This window comes from Antedon bifida, chromosome 1 (genome assembly GCF_963402885.1).
Source record: "Antedon bifida chromosome 1, ecAntBifi1.1, whole genome shotgun sequence".
Classification (NCBI taxonomy): domain Eukaryota; kingdom Metazoa; phylum Echinodermata; class Crinoidea; order Comatulida; family Antedonidae; genus Antedon; species Antedon bifida.
The window spans coordinates 28,436,981-28,449,334 of record NC_136226.1 but is presented as its reverse complement, the minus strand read 5'-3'; the positions used below and the strand labels follow the sequence as shown (position 1 = coordinate 28,449,334).

The window sequence follows — 12,354 nt, the reverse complement described above, 5'->3', positions numbered from 1 at the left end:
ATTTTTGTCTCCATAAAAATACAAAATAAGGTTTTCGTTCTAAAACTGTAGATAATCATTTCTGCTATCTTTGATAAAAATAATATTTTTAAAATTCCAATCAAATGACGTCATGATAAATAAAAACAATAACATCGTTGTATTGTCATGTTATTATTGTTCTTACTAATCATGACGTCATTTGATTGGACGTGTGAAAATATCATTTTCATCAAAGGAAGCATAGATGGTTATTCTATATTTCAAGAATGAAAAGTTTTTAAATTTCTTTTCTTTTATTTACGAAAAATGCATATTTTGTCTATTTATCGTCAATCGGTATCATCCTAGTGTAAATTATCATCCTAGTGTAAATGTGCCTTTAACATGGTACTAGTATAACATATAATATGGCGGTTGCTTATTATATGTTTTGTCCAGCTCTGAAATACTGGTAGGAGAGAAAATAAAGATACCTGGACGCAAAATTGTTATTCCTTGACGTCTCGCTACCCAGACTACAACACACAGCCTCCAAAACATAATTATCTTTTATATGTTTTCCCTCATCAATATTCTATTTATTTAAACTATACAATTCTTATATTTGTTTCATATACAAACTTCCCACAAAAATGACACATGCTTGTTATGGACATATGTCATAAACGACAGCCAAATATTGGCATCACAAATTCAATCAATTCCAATCACACACAATTTGTATTAAACAAAATACTTTATGATAAATGTATGACCAATAGTAAAACATAATAAGATTACATTGATGTCTCAAAAAATATTTTAAATAGCGTCTAAAATATAATACAAAGTTATTTTAAAGAACACCTCCAGATTTAAGACAATTAAATCACTAGTACAATTGTAACAATATAACCCCTTCTTAGGACCCCCTATTAAAGGGAAACCTTTTGTGTACAAGAGGAATGATATGTTTTTAACATATGCGGCCAGCTTCTATTCAGGGGACATCCCTATTAGGGGAAACGTCCTAAGATCATATAGGTGACCCCTTAATGGATGTTCTTTAAAAATGCTGAATATTTAAATGTAATTAAAGTTGTTAAATTGAGAGAGGACAGTAAATGCTGTGTGGTAAAACTAAATACATCATACATACTACAAACAAAATATATAAATAAAACACACCCCCAAAAAATGAAAAATATTTACCATTTATAAAAAAATATTTTTAAAATACATATTTTAATTAGGAAACAAATTTCTTTACACACAATACTAAGAGAATTATTTATATCAAAGCTATAATTTGCTGTTTTGTTAAAGATATAATGTATTATTTGTCAAAGATATTGCTATAGGCCATTGAATATTAAACAGTAAGATAAAAAACAAGATCATTTTTTATTGACATTGAACATTAACATTTGGTTTTTTCAACACAAACGTATATAGAATACTACTACTGTATACTCTGGCATCACGCTACTGTGTGACATGCCTCAGATTGTAACCCAGCTTGTAGTCATTGCCTTCCCAGATTTATTTTGATTTCGGTACTGCCTAGCATATGAAATAGTAACAAATATACAAATCCAAAACGAACTGCATTTTCGCACCTATTGGGATTATCTCTAACTGATCAGCAGTAATGCTGCTTGAACCATGGTATAAAGTACAATTCTCGAGCCTAACCTAACTGTAAAAGATAATCGTAGGTGCGAAAGTGCAGTAGCATCCACATGGCATATATCCTTAGATTTACAAGCATAACTCAATTAAAAAGAAAAAAATTATAATTTTTTAAAACTTTTTAATAGTTACAGTACCGAAGGCAACATAAATCTGGCTACAGCAGCTTTGAATTTGAATTGTCTTAACAAAAAGGGCATGTTACACAGTACAGTACAATAGTAACTAATCTAACAATACATAAAAAAATGAACCTTATACAATTGCCCACTTTTACTAATATAACGTTGCATACAAAATATAATAAAGCTTTTAATTCCTCATTAAACTTGCCTCCACAAACACTCCAATATCAATCTGCTATAAATAGCAAAACATATAATCATTAAATATAACATAAATTTTTGTCTTTAAAGGGTAGCTCCGGGGATAACATTTCTATTGTTTATTATAAAGTATAAACTTTTTCAACGACAATAACCCCACTTATTTTTAGTATTAAGAGTAGTCCGGGTATAAAATTTCTATTGGTTATTATAAAATATAAAATTTCCAACACCATTAATATTATAGATATATATATAATAACCATACCTATTTTTAGTCAGCAGTAAAGGAAAGAGAGCATCATGAAACAAGCTTCTTTTTTTCTTTTTTTTTTTAAAAGGACTTTTTGTATTATTTTATTTTAAACTTGGAGCTACACTTTAATGTTTTAAAATTGTGAGAAAAATTGCTTTAAAAAAATATTCATAAACTCATAACATTAAAACTCATGCAATCTGGTGTGGAATAACATGCACATCAATTTAAAAAAAAAACTTCACAAAATCACTTCACAAAATCATAAACATAACTTATTTATTAATAATGCTATGAAATTATGAGAAAAATTGCTAACAAAAAAATCATAACATTAAAACACATGCAATCTGGTGTGAAATTGTTGCAAATATATATAAAAAAGTGTGTTATTTAAAAAAAAAACTACTTATTACTTGGAGTAAGATATACCATAGTCCAAAAATATAGTTAATTAAACTTAATTGATATAATAGATTAGGTTTGGTGAAATATGTTTGGAAGTAGATGGATTCGAATTATTATATTATAATACTGTTCATGATTTATTGGTCACATGACGTTGATCACATGACTTTGTTGAGAATTGCATTAGCTACGTCCATACTACTATCATCCATGATCACAATGTCATATTTACTCTTGTACACTTCAAGATTTTCAAACTGGAAAAAAAAAAGTTCGGAATTATTATATAAAAAGAAACAATATTTTACACTCATACAAACCAATCACCCCTAAATGTCAATTTACTAAAAAAAAAACAAGATGGTTTTTTTTTAAATTGCCTAGCCTTTGACATCTGATTCGAATGAAAGTGACGGATTAATTGAATAAAAGGTTCCTTTTAGAAAAGTAGGAGTTGATTGTTTTGTATTCGGAAAATATAAAATATTTTATTCATTGATTAAAAATTGTTTATTTTTTTTATTGAAAGCCTGACTGACCTATTATCTATAGAGCCAATTTATAGAATAGTCAATTTATAGAACAGTCAATTTATAGAACAGCCAATTTATAGAATAGCCAATTAATAGAATAGCTAATTTATAGAACAGTCCATTTATAAAATAGTCAATTTATTGAATAGCCAATAGATAGAATAGCCAATTTATAGAACAGCCAATTTTTCAACTCATGAAAATATTTTCCCCATTCATTATAATAAATATAACAATTCATTAATTTCTTTTATTTCAGATAGCGCATGCATAAACAGTAAAATACAAACAAAACAACTTTAACCAGAAAATCTTCAACAATTACAACCTAAAATATTACTTTGCACCATGGAGAAATAACTTATTTCTCCATGTTTGCACCAAGGATAAAGAATGTTGGATTGTGGAAGTACATTCCTAAATGTGGTTTTAAGCCATTACACACTATCATTAATTCTGTTTTTAAAACTATGAATGGAGCTACTCCAATATTCATATAATGATTAAAATAACTATTTATGATGAGAAATATACCCTCAACTTACGTGACTATTCAGGAAGCCAATTTTAAGGACATTATCAGCTGGATTGAGGCCCTCTGCCATCTGCAGATCACCAATCGTGTCGCCCATCAACAAAACATTCGTTCGCGTTTTATTACGATCAAAGTAATCTTGGTTAATTTTGGCCATCTCTCTTTTATTGTACGTGTGTATCAATTTTCCCTTGAAACCTACTAACCTTCCCTGTCGACAAAAATTAAAATACAGATTAAAGAAAGTTAATTGAATAATTAATATCCTCGAAGAAACCAAGCCCTTTTCCTGAATTGGCCTAGAGACCTGCAAAATTTACAGTAGAATAGTAGGCTTAGCTCATGGTAATTTTCTGGCCATTCATAATACCTAGCAAGCAGACACCACATCTAGTCCACACTCCAACATTTCTTGTAACAATCCTGAATACAGGCTTGCTACTGTACAATCACTATCCTTTACTGTAGAGAAATTTCACCATTACCACAAATAGCTTTACTGCTCCCTCAGCTTAGTAAGAGTAATGTTTGTTTTTAAATTGAACTAAAGGCTTGTTCTGAGGTGAAAATATAAAAAAGATCATTGAATGGAATTAAAGACACATGGATTGGAACAAGCAACGAAATTCACTTACTATTTTTTTGTATTAATTTGTAATGTAATTTACATTTTTTTATGAAATGAAATACTGGAAATAAAATTTTAAAAATATGTTACTTACGTCAGCATTGAATTCCATTTGGTTAGACATAATGGACATGTTGTCGTGCATTGTAGCTCGTTCTTTAATGACTTCATGCAAAATGTCTGCTATACCAGCTGAAAACACCAGTAAAGGCACACTATTGCTTGCTAGCAGATCAAATAACTGGTCACAACCTTCCCTAAGAAATAGAAGTAAAAATGTGATGTGAAACAAGATAAAATTTATTCTGTTGTTACTCAAAAACTATGCAATCAAAACCAGACTTTTGAAAATTAGGCTTGGAGCAATCCAAAACAGACATGCGAGGGCGTGTGTCGCAGTGTGTTGGAAATCGGATTGCTGATCGTGAGATCGTGGTTCGAATCCAATTCTTGCCGCATTTCTTGTATCCTTAGGCAAGATACTTTACTTACATTTGTCTCTCCCCACCCAGGTGTATAAAATAGATACCGGTTAGATCAAGACACAACTTTGTGCCGATTACTACAGTACTGCATTATTATGGGAGAATGTTTCCATACATGTTTGATCCAAAAAATGACCGGGATAACAATGTGCGCATTGAGAGCTATTATTGATTATTAAATGCAGCATTAAAGCAGAGCATCAATTAAAAAAAAGCGCTTGTAAATAGGAATTGCCAAGGACTCCATAACCATTTTATTTTGTATGTTTTTTCTCAATACTACTATCAAATAGATGTGGAATTATAATACTGTGTATTTAATATTGTATATTATATAACATCTAAATAAATTCCTGTCATTTGATCGGACGATTGTCATGGCGTGCAATGTACGCACTATTAAACGATCGTTTAATAGTACTTTTTGAAACATTTTTTTTGTCTTGTATTCGTGTAATGGTACAAATAATGGCACTTGGTGAATGATGAAAGGTTATATTTCAACTCGGCTATCACCTCGTTGAAATATAACCTTTCATTATTCACCTCGTGCCATTATTTGTACCATTACACTCATAAACATTCATTATTTGTATATTATTTTTATTGCATACCTTAACATAACATTTGACTGTACAACCATATCTGTGACGTCTTTCTTGTTTATTCCACTGCCAATAAGTATTTCATGTGCCTGTGACCACCTTGGTATAAATATTAAACACATTTGTTTTTTTCAAAAAAAGCATTACAGAAAGAAGAGGGTGTGATCAGACATACCTGTATGGAAGGAAGGGCTTTGTTGGGCTGTTTGTACAATCTAGAGTTTTAAAGTGGTGTAAAGCTCTGTCTACATTATTTGATTGGAATTTATTAGGAAAATCATCATAAAAAATACATACAAAGTGATAACATAAATTACTGACATCACAAATACATTTATAAAAGATTTTCCAGGATAGCCCAAAAAGTTTATTAGCTTATTTCCATTGGGATCCTTTTATATTCTAAAATAAAAAATATAAATGTATGGTAGTGATATGCTTAAAAATGGTAGTGATATGACATCATCATGTCCTTATATGGGCACATCGTATTTTTTTGTCACATAAAGTTTGATAGTGTAGACAGAGCTTTAGACCTCAATTCAGTGAGCTATGAACGTAAAAAACAGCTTTCTCAGTTCACACTCACTGATAACATCTAGTTTTTTTTAATACAGTGGTACTGTATATACCAGCTGATACCATAAGGCCTTATTAAAACATTTTTTTTTAAACGATTTATTATTCAAAAACATTCTTTTCCTTACCACTCTGTCATTAAGGAGTATTTTTCATCATCTGATAACTTTGATGACATTTCTAAGGGGTAGTAGTGGTCTCGCAAATCTTGCGCCCTTTTCTTAGTCTCATCTGACAAAACTGTACTTCCTTCAAGTATTGCTACAAATCAAAAACAAGATGATTACGTCATTATATTTAGGACATTATTAGTGGTATAACAGACTAATTGTCTATAAAATGCATAGGAAGATTCAACATAGACTATCATGTAAAATTGTAAATCATGTTAGTATGTATAAATATGGTGTACAACTATTGTACTATATCGTTGTTTAATAGTAAAAATAAAAGATAGTATTTGTTCAAAACCAGAGTTTGGTGAGCAGGTATAAAAAAAAAAATATTATGATAAAAGTCTAACTACCGTATGAAGAACGCTAAACATGTGTGATAAATATGGCTTTTAGACAAATTTGTTAAATATTCAAATATACCATATTATTGAATTTAAAATTAAATTGTATTTAATTTATATTTAATTATTATAAGTCTGATTTTTTTGGTTAAATACAACAGAGTACAGTGATACAAACAACCTGTATATTTCAAACTCCACTAGATAAGCCTATTATTATCGAATTCTTAAGGCTGTCATTAGAATAAAGTAAGGGTAGGAATAGCTAATACTGTAGCTTAAGAAAGAAGGTATAATGTATTGTATAGGCATAATGTGATAGTGAGAGTTGAATGCAGTCATTAGAATAAAGTAAGGGTAGGAATAGCTTACTGTAGCTTAAGAAAGAAGGTATAATGTATTGTAGGTATAATGTATTGTATAGGCATAATGTATTGTATAGGCATAATGTGTTGTATAGGTATAATGTATTGTATAGGCATAATGTGTTGTATAGGAATAATGTGATAGTGAGAGTTGAATGTAGACAAAAACAATTGGTTTTAACAATAAAAAGATAATAAAAGTCAATGTTTCTTTAAGTACTGCCTTAATTGCTATTAATCTGCAAACATGTTCTATTTTACCTACTGTAGGCAAAAAAAAATGGTACCTTTAATTTGGAACACATGCCTTATGTACTTGGTTTTCAACATTTTTGTATAAAGACGGCTCTTAAACCATAATGATTAATTAAAATGATACTTTTATTCAGATTCTGTCTGTGCATAACAATATCTGCATGGTTCCTAATCAAACCCACACGATGGATTGAAATGATACTTTATAATATTCACATTTTGTGAGGCATGTGTTTCTCAAAATCCTTGTCTACCAAATGTTTTTTTATTTCATAAGTTTTCTAATTAAAGGCAGTGTGTAATATGACTCACCGTGTGTTGTAGGTAATATTATTCCATTGCACTTATATCGGGTTATTGTTCTATCAAAGTCTGATATAACCTACAAAAAATAGTAAGAAATAAACAGTTGAATTAAAATATTCCGCACAATAAAACATTCTGAATAGTGTTTGAAAGTACAAATACACTTCCTAATGAATAAGTAATTTTTGCTTGAATGATGGAATTGAAAAAAAATAAATGTTAAAATTCTTTTTGCCACATGAATTACCAACAATGATCTAGTAATTCCACCTAATGGCACAATACTTTGGTAACACAAATAGTAGTCCCACCATCACATTTGGTATTTCCGGGGAAAAAAAAAAATATATGTATAAAAGAGACAGTACTTGTAATTTCAAAAAACAAATAAATAAAATAAACTAAAATATGAAAGATATCAACATATAACAAGTTGCAAATAAAAAAGAAATCTACACAAAATGCAACTTGATTAAAATTTAATTTAAAAAAACACTTTTTTTTTTTACCAACCTGAAGTTTGTTACGCCCACCCTTGATGAGAGCCGTCACAATTTCCTCTACCCTATCTGGGTCTTTAATGTGAATGTGAGCTTTTTGAATTTCAGGAATCTATAGAATTAAGATTGGTGTTAGCAGACTTTATTTATCTTATTGTTAGGCCTATATCAAAAGTTATACTTACTTCAATTCAATATTTCACTCAACTCATTTTTAAGTTCAAGTCTTAAAAACAAATTAAAGATGGTGAATACATGTTTAATTGAAAGTGTGGCTGAAAAAAGTACTGCTGTACAGGGTATTAATGTACAGCAGTATATATTATAACAGACAGCACAAACAATTTTTTTAAAAGGGGGAGGGGGAATAGGCCTAACACACACCAATTTATCTGCAGTGTATAACTATAAACAAAACTGTTTTAAATTAATTTTCAAACGGTAGTTGGCCTAGGCCTACTGTCTACCTAGCAATGATACCCTATCCCAGCCCCGCCGGGTCGGGTATTTCCTATCCTATTCCTGCTGGTCGGGTACGATGACGTGCCTGGATAGTACTCACCATTTCAATCAATCTTGTACGTTTTGTTTTGCGATTACCACGAAAGTAATATGTTACTAAAACAGCACCAGATAATACTACACCCGCCCCTACGGCTATTTTAAATGTGGAAGACTGCATTTTCATTATATTTTATGTTAAATGGTACAGTTTTGTGCGAATATCCCACGTCGATGAGGAGCCAAGGCTCAAAGGAGTTAATGAAAAAAGATAGCGTGGCGGCGCCCTACTATCTTTGAAAATAACTACGGTGACCCATAAGTGACCACTGGTTATGTTAGAACTTTCTCTGAAAAGAAATTTTTATATTGTTTCAATGATCCCGTGTGAAATACTTGGAAATCAAAAATCCATTTCAGGTCCAGTTTAACTAAACAATTAACAGATAATTTACACATTACAAAATACTTTATAAGTTTAGTAAAAAATGTATTATTATAATATATTATTATTATATATATTCAAATCAAAACTGTGGAAGAAAATACTGCAGCAGCAAATGGCAATATCGATATTTTATATTTCATTATCATTATCATTAACATTATGTTAATATACTGTAATATAGCCAGCTATGTCCCAAGAGGATATACTCATTAAGAAGCTTTTTCATCGCGGTAGCTATAGTATCTAAGGCCGACAGTTTTGCGACTTTGTAAACTCGACCTATAATTTATAGATCCCAGCTGCTGGACCCAAAAAACGTCTGGGAAAAGAGAGTCTGTAAGGGCTCACGGTTGAACGATTTTGGATTCTCGCCTTTTGATTGGTTGACGCGAATCAACAGACTGTGGAAAAATTTCTCACTTGTACCACCGTGAAGTCACGTTGTCTCTAGAGGGTATTCAGTTGCATGCCTACAGGTTGTTGAGGTCACACACACACACACAGCATATTAAAGTTCAAAATTGACCATTTTTAAATGCCATTTTTTAATTAGTAGATTAATATTTGTTGGCAAATAATACATTGTTGGAAAGGTACACATGTCTTCTTTAAAATGCTGTTGAAAATTGATTTGTATGTATTTTTGCGATTAAAGGACATCTTTTTAATAATTAATGATAAATATATCTGAAGAAAGAACAATGATTAATTTTAAAATGTCGAGCGGCGTTTTTTGTAAGAAATATTTCTTGTTTAAAATTATATTATATCAAAGATCTTATATACTTAGTATATAAGATCTTTGATTATATGTATATTTTTGTTGGTGGCGCTGTTTACCGGAAGGAAGACAACAAGAAAAAAACAAAATACTGTCACAAACCACAAAAAAGTTGTTGTTGAAAATTAATTAAAATATTTAGGCTATTCTAATATCCTCATCATGGCAGTTATTGACCTTAAATTACTCTTGATTGTAGCTGGTATACTAATGTGTAGTGTAGTTGAAGGTAATTGACATTTGTTACAAATTGTTGTGATAAAAACCCTGTATATTCAGAAAACTAGCTAGGCCTGGCCCTAGGCTAGGCCTTTTTCGATCTAGAGAGTCTGAGCTAGCCAGGCCTACTGGGCGCAGTCGGCCACCCTAGCTAGCGCCTCCTTTAGTAGGAGAGGCCTAGGGTCCTCTAAAGTTAAAGGGCCAGTCATGCTACTAATAAACAGGCTCTAGATGGCCTATCTAGTCCTATCTACTGTAGAGCTAGGCCTTGGCTAGATTATTATTTTTAATAACATTTTTTCAATTGTTTGTTGTGCAATTTAATTTGTTTCTTCTTTTCTAATATTAGGAATTTAGTGTATTCTAAATATATTTTTATAATGATCATTCATTGTGCTGCAGTTTGGGATAATTGATTGAATTATATTATATCTGCTAATTATCAATTATTTGCAGGAAAATCTAAAAATGATGTTATTGACAATGTTGAATTTGGAGGGAAACTTGGATGCAATAAAATGAAATGCAACTCTAATCTACTGTGTCCTTATGGTGCGATTCTGGACAAGAATGGTTGTCCTACATGCAATTGCAATGATTTGCCATCAACATATAGAGGTAACAATTTAAGGCCTAACATTCTTTACGGTGAAAATCATGATGCATTTTTTCCCTTTTGATGATTATTAATATTAAATATGTTTATGTTAATGTATAAGCAATTAATTATTCCATTGTTCTTTATACTAGTAAACTATGCTTGCCCTCTGCCAATGTGCGGTGAGTTCTGTCCGTATGGCCGCAAAGTGAAAACCAACGGATGTGAAACCTGTGACTGTATGCCCGGAAGTAAGTTAAATTATTCATCGGTCGTTGATTATTTCCTATTGGCACAGTCAGCCTAGTACCTAGTTCTCTATGTTGATATAAGATAACAAAGTTGCCGATAGAACACAAAGATGCATGCATGGTCAACCATGCCAATAGCCACATTAAATATTGACTAAAAACTAACCAGATCTATAGAAAATTTTAAATTACAGGCATAGTTGACCATGTCAATATCCTCATCCTTTCATTATTATAACCTTAAATACCACAACAGGACAAACGTAACAATTATTCATTTCCTTCCTTTAAATAAACAATAAAATATTGATCTGCACAACTACATTTTAAACTACATATACCTTCTGGGCGGAGTTAAATGAACAGAAAAATAAACTTTCATGTATCATACTGTATCAGAATTAAAATATACGAATATGAATTAAAAACATGAAACCATTTTTTTTTCTGCAGACAAGCCATAAGATAACCAGGATCTCTGAAGCTGGACAAATGCAAAATATTGTCTGTGGATATAAAATACTTTAACTATGCGCTTCCCACCCACTGACCTAACTTGACCGACAGATGGACAGATATTGGCTTGTTTTAGTGTCAAATTACTTAAAATTGGAAACGTAATAATGGCAACATAAAAGCTATAGCAATATAAAAACAGTATAATAAATATTAATATATATGTTTATCAGTGCAGTACTTCGTATTCAATATAAAGTTTTAACTTGATCCTTTATTTTTATTTCATAATAAATTGTTGGATCGCTTTTCTATTTTTTATGTTTGATAAATTACATACCTACAAATTAGTTATATTTTTCCACCAGAACAGCTATAGGCACAGTTGATATTATACAACCAGCTATGTAAATAATTAGCATATATGCTTGGGCTAAACCACCAATACAAAAGTATTTTAAGGTATAATTTTGTATATTATAAAGCATTTTTTTAATGAGATTTTTTATACCAAAAATACCGCTTATTAGTATGCAATATTTGTTTAGGTACGGGTACTGTATATAATGTAAGAACAATTAGTTTTAGCTTTATTTATTTTTAGTTGCTAAATAAAATTACCTGATAAAATGTTATTGCAGCTTTCTTATTTATGACTGAATACAAAGAATGTATGCATGTTGGTAGTTTGCCTGCTGGCCTACAATCCGGGTTTCAAATCACTGGCACTATCATGAGTTCAACTTTTCTTGATTGTGATGAATCTTCAAATCTATTGAAGCCGGAAACTGCAAGATGGTTCCTTCAAAAACATCTGGATTTCCCCAAAAAATGACATACCATAATTCAATTATTCATCACCCATAAAACCATTAAAGATGTATTGTCCCTCAAAAACATGAAAAATGCAGAATAATTAAATCAAATAGGTTATTTTGTAGTATTAATAAAGTTAATCACTTCCGTAGAAAAAAAACCTTATAAAATGACAAAATCCATTGGCTGGCCACAAATTTGACCCTTTTTTGATTTAAATTACATTTTTTTCAGGTAAATAAATTTTGTATAGGTCCACTTTTTGGTCAAAGTGGATAACTATTATGTGACATTGAAATGGCATAGTCAACAAAAAAATAATAAGAATATTTT

At 30.5% G+C, this 12,354-nt stretch overlaps 2 protein-coding genes across 2 annotated transcripts; one reads left to right on the top strand and one right to left on the bottom strand.

The window, feature by feature from the left end:
* Nucleotides 1–699: 699 nt before the first annotated feature.
* LOC144848550 (cytosolic 5'-nucleotidase 3-like) lies at nucleotides 700–8,722 on the bottom strand. The gene is made up of 8 exons (XM_078705361.1): nucleotides 8,514–8,722; nucleotides 7,965–8,063; nucleotides 7,458–7,527; nucleotides 6,137–6,269; nucleotides 5,439–5,528; nucleotides 4,434–4,596; nucleotides 3,722–3,922; nucleotides 700–2,900 (listed from the first exon to the last, which is right to left on the bottom strand). The coding sequence occupies exons 1-8, from the start codon at nucleotides 8,637–8,639 to the stop codon at nucleotides 2,802–2,804; spliced, it is 981 nt and encodes a 326-aa protein (XP_078561487.1). The 5' UTR covers nucleotides 8,640–8,722; the 3' UTR covers nucleotides 700–2,801.
* Nucleotides 8,723–9,757: 1,035 nt separating this feature from the next.
* LOC144853998 (uncharacterized) lies at nucleotides 9,758–11,840 on the top strand. Its single transcript, XM_078711913.1, has 4 exons — nucleotides 9,758–9,910; nucleotides 10,357–10,518; nucleotides 10,651–10,749; nucleotides 11,203–11,840. Exons 1-4 carry the CDS (start codon nucleotides 9,844–9,846, stop codon nucleotides 11,211–11,213), a joined length of 339 nt encoding a protein of 112 aa, XP_078568039.1. The 5' UTR covers nucleotides 9,758–9,843; the 3' UTR covers nucleotides 11,214–11,840.
* Nucleotides 11,841–12,354: the final 514 nt, after the last annotated feature.